We start from the raw sequence: 7,740 nt of genomic DNA, 5'->3' as shown, positions 1-7,740 counted from the left end.
GTGAAGAATTTCTACAATCATTGTACCATTAGCATAATGATTGTGAAAGTCTTATTTTCCAAGCTTCTAAATGGTATACAACTTTAAGATGTTATTTGTCCTGGTAATGCACAGTGAAACTTTGCAAATTAATTTTTTAACATGTAAGGTAATATTAACGTTAGAAGTGGTTAGGTAAACCATTAGATAAATAATGGCATATTTTAGATAAATACAGAATTTGGGGAAAATTGCCTTTCCTTGTCATTATTTCCATTTTCCCATAAAATCAGTGTAATAATTGTGGTAATCTGGCTATATTTTAAGAGGTGTATTGTTGTGCAAGGTATTATAAAAACACAACAACATAGCAACAAGACTTTTTATCAGTAAAACTGACTCATAACTTGACGTCATCCCTGAACTATCTAACGTCACTGCTTGGGATATTCAAAATACTCAAATTGTCATACAGCACAGAATCACACAGTAATAAACTAGGTATGATATTAATTGCTGAAATCTGTCCTTTTTCATAAAGATCAATGATATTAACTACTATAACTTCTTGAATTTTCATACATATCAATATGGTATGACAAATTACCTCAACTTATAATTTTAAGGAATTTTGGGAAAATATTACTGAAGGGCATGATATGAAAAAATATCAATTTCTTTGTAGTCCCGTGTATGATTTTGATAGTTTTGGTCTATTAAGACTTGCAATACCACAATCTTTCATCAAATGTAAAAAAGGAGAAACATAAACAAATCATAAAATGTTCTTTAGGTCTCACTAACCACTTCCGGGTCAAATGGCCGACCATTTTAATCAACGCTCTAAAAATCAACGAATTAGAAAACTCAAATGATGGTGCTACGTTCCCCGATATCACTTTAAACTCATCTTTTCAAACGGGTGATATTTCATTAGTTTTCATTAACTGCTGTTGAACGCAAATATAAAGGTTGCACTATGTGAAAATTACAGTTATCCATGGGTATTTAATTTCTCGCATTTTGATTTTCTTACAGTTCGGCCGACAAAGGGTTACAAAACCAATTTACTTGTATATCGAACCGATTAAATGTGCCAATTCAGCTCGTCATGTTTTTTCTTGACATGTCATTAAAGACAATGAAAACAACTGTTACAGCTTGTCGCTTACTGCGTTCAACAACGGCGTCAATTATACGTCTTGGTGTTCTTCCCACGATCGTAAACATGATCGTGGGTGCCAAAATTATAAAACAACTTACTCGAAAGCACTCTATGGCTGTGAACTATGGGGAAAGATCACACCAGCAGAACAACTTTTACTTGCGAGATCCAAGAGTTACAAGAACCGATATGTGTCTGTCGCTACTCGGTTGGTTTTCCATAAATCTGCGAAAAGAAACTGTTGTTCTTTGGTTGGGTGTGTCGTCTTCTCGAGTCCACAATTTCATTTCGAATTCTTCTCCGCAGACTTCTTGAATTACGTTATGGTAGGAACAACAAATCAACCAAGGATTTGCCATCAATATTATTGAAATACTCGCATGCTACGGACTCACACAGTACTTAAAATCTTAGTGTTTGAATCAATTTTGCGTTTACTATGTTTGGCGGTTTTCTGTCAATCGCGAAAATAGCGAAAATTAGTACACCACAAACATTAATACGTTAACAGTATATATTATCAAATAACGTTAACCTAACAAATATTGACTCCCTCGTGGACTCGTATCCAATTAACCAATCCGCATTCCCAAATACCCCATACGGCACTGATAGGAAAATTATCAAAACGCAGATATTCAAACATCTTTATTCCTGCTATGCCCCTTCATTTTTAGCGAAGAATTTTCGGTAGGACGTCATGTTGTCCATCAGGGTATAGTTTTGTTTTCTTTTCTCTTTCGCCTACCCAAGATCTAGCTGAAATTTAATGAACAACTCGCTGCCAGTGCACTTAGTCCATGCTTTCAGTTTTAGTTTTTAGTAGAATCCGGGTTGTCTGTGTCCTAGTTTTCATTATTAGAATATACACCTTTGGTGGTTTTCGCTGAATCGTGGTTCCTTTGATTACTCTTTTAGCATCTTCAGGAGATATAGCTTTATGAAAATATATGTTCAATATTCGTGTAGAAAACATCAATTTATACATAACAATAAGATCAAATAGGTAATTGTAAAAAATGCAGGTTGTTCTTAAATATTAAGCACATGGTTTTGCTATAACTTTTTCAAAAGGAGGTGTATGCAATTAAATATCAAATGTTATTGGAATACCCAGTAATATCAATTAAAATATGAACGTGGCTTCAAAACCTGTGAGAACACATGTGTATACACATAAAACTATAATAGCGCTAGATGTATTCTGAAGATCGTACAATTGGAAAATGACATGAAATTGATGTGCAGATAAAACCAAATGTAAAATAACTTCAAACTAAATCGTAAGAGGGAAGCTGCAAATACAAATGTGTATGTCATTATTCAAAATGTAAAAAATGCAATAATTAATGCAACTGTTATGGGAAAGTTAAATAGAACTGTAAATCATTTGAAATGTAACCTTTTGTCTTTCTTTTTTTTTTTTTTGGCTTTAATCACCGGAAATAACGGCAAACTCATAAATGTTATCGTTTGCTTGAGGTTTTTTTGCAACATTCTTTTTATTCACTGGTTGAAGTCTCATCCATTCAGTTTTAGAATCCTCGGTTCCTTGTCGTAATAAGGATCTTGATTCAGATCGAGCGTGTGTATGATCCCAACTTTTAGGTGTACTTTCGGTCTTAAGAATGCTGTGATCAACTTTCAGTTGTACGTCAATACAATGTGTATCCTGGCCTTTCTTCGGAACGTCATAAACCATATCCTGGAATTTCAAAACTGTTGCAGAGTATGGGGAGGCACTGTCATCATTATATTTCTTCGTGAATGGTGTCTTTAGAAAATCGAAAGACGTTCTAAATTTCTTTTGAACGTTATATAGATGGTTCGCACGTATATCAGTTTGGGATATGATTTTGCGCATCGAAGAGTGCAATGTCTTAGAGTCGTTGCCTGATGTTTTATTTTCGATGTCTGAATTGTAAGACAGACCACACTCATAATCAAATTCAGACAATGTGGCAGTGGGTGTAAACAGGATATTTGAATCGCTGACCATGCCCTTTGTTTCTTTGGTTGTATTGGGTTTAAAATAACAATCTTTATTTGATGTGTTTAATGCTTCATTTGCATGTGTTCCACTACAAATAAATAATATAAATATATATATTTTATAAGGAAAGTCAATCTATATTTGACAATGCAGGAACTTTACACCTAATTTGATTGGTTGCTCAAGATGTGGTATAAAAGCAAAAGTTCCAGGGCATTTAAATTATGTAGGAAAAACTTAGTAGTTAAACATCACAATTTGGTGCTTTACTAAAGACTGCAGATTTTTTGTTGTTTCGTAATTTATTTCATATCATTGTTTATCATAAAAGAAAAGGTATTTACTTGTAAACAAAGATATGTTTGCTTAAGTAAGTTGATAACTAATCTTTCTTATAATGATATTTCCTTACCTTTTTTTGTAACACATAACTATAACAACTATAACCAGAATAACTACCACCGATATCAATGCAACTGAAAAATAAAGGCATAAAACATGCAAATCTTTACTATCATCCTCTCCTTACATTTCCAGCATGTATATATAGACGCTTGCTAAACCCTCACCAAACGCACGATAATCGAACATTCCTAGCATGCGTTTAACCGTTAAGAAACACAATGAACGAACACTCTTAGTGTATGATTTACAGAGTAATCAATGGCACCAAGATTCTAGCGGAGATCAATGGATGTAATACAGGGACAACAAACAGACATGGAAAACAGTAACACACACAACAAAGGACATAAAATAGCAAAGTGACAAAAGTAAAGGAACTCAGACACAACCAAAAATCTGGGAGCATGAACCAGGTGCACCGGAAGGGAAAGGTATTTTGCTTTTGAAAAACACCCTCCGAGTTGCTCATAAAAGTCCAGGGTAGACGAATGCGAAAAGGAAAACTAGGACACACTGAACAAATCAGCTTTTTTTATGGTGCAGTTACACCGTAACGATCCACGAGTTCATGATGACAACCATTAAAATTCTGTAGTGATGACTTCAATCTTGTAGAAACATAACCCTGCTCAGCGGCTTAATTGTAAGAAGTCTAGCGCGATACGAAAAATGGTAGTTACGGCAAGGTCTAGCATAAGGTATGAGTTGTGATATGTTAACTCCATACGCATGAAAAACGAACGTTCCAGAGGGAAAGAAAAAAGAGAAAATATAATTAATTAAATATACAAAACAAAAATACCTTCTATTTTTCCTCTCTATGGTAATAGTAACATTGTGTTTTATCCAAGTAAGTCTGAATATAATGTTCAATTAACACATCTAATATCTTTTTAATATACCACAAGGTTATGTTTTAGCATCTATGAAATCGATCAGTATACCCCATAAAGAGGAAAATTTTAATCAAAATTTCTAATATTAGAAGGATCATGTATATAACATACGACACCAATTAACGAGTAAATGTTCCTTTGATAGCGTGTATTACAGTCGGTTGAGTTCTACTAATGACCTTGTTGAACTGAAGTAACCCAAGATAAATGCGGGTTTTGCAATGCAAATTAAACTCTCGGTAATTTAAATAAGAAAACTTCACTCATGCAGATGAGCTGCTGTAGAAGAATATCCCTTCATATGGAAACAGTTAAGTTACCTGTTTAGAGCTCCAGTACTTGGGAGTGAAAGCGAACAAAAACCTCTTGTACTGGTGAATTCTGTGTTCAAATAACAATAATCTGTTTTCCCCTCGGTTATAGTTGTCTAGAAGTTTATGTTACATGCAATAGTTTAATGTAGAGGAAAATGAGTCATGACACTTTCTGGATAATATGACCATCTGTTGCAAATTTGGAATTTTTTTGTTGTATGTAATAGAAGATATGCTCAGTATTTTTCTCCAGGTTAGGCAGTACATATCACCAAGTCATTTCCCTGTATGTAAAAATGTTCTACCTTGAATGAAATAATCTCATACTCTCATATGTAATACTGTACATTTAAATGACCACAGTATGAGCTCTATTGTTACCTATTCAATATAACAGTTCACGTAACAAAACTGGTAGTTACCTTGGGCAAATCCAGTTCAACAAGGGCGTCATCACGTTCTTCAAGTTTCAATCTGTATCAGGCTATTTGTTCTTACCTTTAACAATAAAATCAATGGTTATGTTTGTGAAAATGTCGTTATCCATTGAATCTAAATGGGTTATTTCTTCTGTAAACGGAAAAGTTGTAACTGTCACGAAACTGCTTTTTTCAACTGAATATCTAAAAGTAGTCCTGTCAGCATACTCAATTTTAGTTGAAGTTCGATTGCCACCAGGATGTGTTGTTCCTTTGGGGTTCCTCGTTGTGTTTGTCAAGTTTAATATTATATTTGGGTGTTCATTAGGGGTATTTGCTAAAGTTGCTGTCGTGAGTTTTCTTGTGAAAACTTTTGTCTTTTCTGCTGTTCTTTTCCTATCAAATGTTGATAGTTTGGTTGGACCTTCTTCGGTCGTTTTATTTGTAACTGATGAAAACAAATCAATCGCACTTGTTTGCTTGGTATCATCTTGATCTGAAGTTGTGACATCTTCGTTTGTTAAAGTTGGAGATGTTGTAAATGCTGTTGTTTTCCATGTCAGTGATGTATCTGTATTTACATTTGAAGTGTGTGCCTGACTTTCGGTTGTGTTAGAGTATGGTTCTATTATAGATACAGCCATGGAAAAACAATATGGTATTAAGTGGGGAATAATATTCACCGATATAAATGTAATAAAATTTCTACTTTATAGTAACTAAGTGGCAGTCTTTCTTAAAACAAACAGGAGGTGATTCATGCATTTCAAAAACCCACCGAATCAGTTTTATTTCTTGTTCAAAAACAGTTATTGATCACATAACCAGTGTTATTTTTTCATTTGGTTATTGCGCTTTTAGATGAAAATTATATAGATTGTACATTGAATTGGCACTTTGCAAGAATTATCGTACTTGATCTGATTTCATTTGGTTGATTATCGTAGGATTTAAATGTATCATTTTCTTAAAAGTGCATATATGAATGCAGAAATGATTATTGTAATGTAAAAGTATTGCATATGTGTCTTGAAAATGCTTTGTTTGGTGGGTATTTATACACTATGAATCACTTTACCGTGGGCAGTGTCTCAGTTTAATGTGGACAGGCACTTAATATGTAAAACGTCGTTATCATATAATTGAGACAACGTATTCTTTAATTTCATCATTCTATATTAAACTTATTCTAGTATAATTCATAATTGCCTTAATAAACTAATGCAATATACTTCACACTTAAGAGTCCTTTTCCTTTGCAGTTATTTAATTGAAATATTAATGTATAACGATTACATTATCATCTACATAATATACTGTAGACGACTTCAACAGCAAATTAAGGCATTTTGAGAGAAAAAATCGGTACCTGTCATCTCATTTTTCTATTTGACAACAGGGCATTTTAAAGACTTTTCTATTCTATGAAAATAAAGAAAGAAAATATTAGTAATGATAAATACTTAATTTGCAAGGTGATTTGCACAAACAAATACAAATAAAACCCAAATAAACACAGAAATTGAGTCTCGCATTTTCGGCTTAACGTCCTATTACATCGGGACAAAAAGTAGTAGTTGAAAAGAAAGGACAACTGCCGACCCCAACTTGGGTTGGTCTTCAAAATCAAATTTGACCTTTGGAAAGCAGAAGCGTCAAGTTAAAGATTCAAATAATATGAGTGGAGATAATAATATACAAGTAAACATCGTGGTTAGATTTACATTGTCTTCACCTGAACAAGTCACTTTCATATCCTATAAACTTGGCTGGACTTCACCGAATGAACACTCCTTTCAAATGCTGACACTTTGTCTGTGGTTTACAAAGCCATCATCAGACCTCTGATGGGTCTCGCCTTCGAAAAATTTGTGCATGACCTTCTGTTTTTCATTACGCTTTTTCTGTGTTTTATTTATTTTTAGTTCTTATTAACTTTTTAAATGTCGCTTATGTTCATTTATGCATTTATGTATATATATTTTACAACATATCAATGTTACACATTATGATATTTTTATGTTCAATGTTATTCATCGTAGCGTATGAATAAAAAAAACATAGAGTTATATCTGAAAAAAAAATCACCCTCTTTTTTTCAAAGGCTTACCTTCGGCATGAATGAAGAAAATGTGGAATAGAATTAGCATGATCACACAACGTTCCATGTTTCTGCCCAAAATATATCTTACTGACTTAATTCCAGGACATGTGATAAGTTATATTGTATTGATTATCTACTTCAGTCACGTGATGTTTTTTTATGTAAGTAAATGTTAAACGCATACGAATACGGCCGGAAATAGAACTCAAAGGTTATTTTTGTAAAAAATGTGAATACTTCCTTTTTTATTTGAATTTTTGAATAATCTGTTAACGATTATGCAATATATGGAGCCTATGTTTACATTTTAAAAGGAGTTCAGCAAAGTGCTATTTGTTTGGTATTTTACCCTTAATAATGTACAAAATTAGCACCCTACATCAAGGCAGCATTACCCACCCTTAAATATCCCACCTTGCATTTTACACTATATTCCAGGCGGGATTGTTTGTCTCATGATTTCCG

The 7,740-nt window shown here is 33.3% G+C and overlaps 1 protein-coding gene across 2 annotated transcripts; it reads right to left on the bottom strand.

The window, feature by feature from the left end:
* Positions 1–1,779: 1,779 nt before the first annotated feature.
* LOC148619874 (uncharacterized) lies at positions 1,780–7,428 on the bottom strand. 2 transcript variants are annotated; one of them, XM_088580245.1, is made up of 5 exons: positions 7,282–7,411; positions 6,541–6,593; positions 5,251–5,796; positions 3,550–3,613; positions 1,780–3,225 (listed from the first exon to the last, which is right to left on the bottom strand). In XM_088580245.1, the coding sequence occupies exons 2-5, from the start codon at positions 6,545–6,547 to the stop codon at positions 2,577–2,579; spliced, it is 1,266 nt and encodes a 421-aa protein (XP_088436371.1). In that variant the 5' UTR covers positions 6,548–6,593; positions 7,282–7,411; the 3' UTR covers positions 1,780–2,576. The 2 variants fall into 2 exon arrangements, with proteins under 2 accessions (XP_088436371.1, XP_088436370.1); XM_088580244.1 differs by lacking the exon at positions 6,541–6,593 and having other exon boundaries at positions 7,282–7,428.
* Positions 7,429–7,740: the final 312 nt, after the last annotated feature.

Source organism: Perna viridis, chromosome 4 (genome assembly GCF_037379345.1).
Source record: "Perna viridis isolate PV_CMFRI_1.1 ecotype Kerala chromosome 4, ASM3737934v1, whole genome shotgun sequence".
Lineage (NCBI taxonomy): Eukaryota > Metazoa > Mollusca > Bivalvia > Mytilida > Mytilidae > Perna > Perna viridis.
Note: the sequence above shows the minus strand (reverse complement) of the source record. Positions and strands in the feature narration are given on the sequence as shown.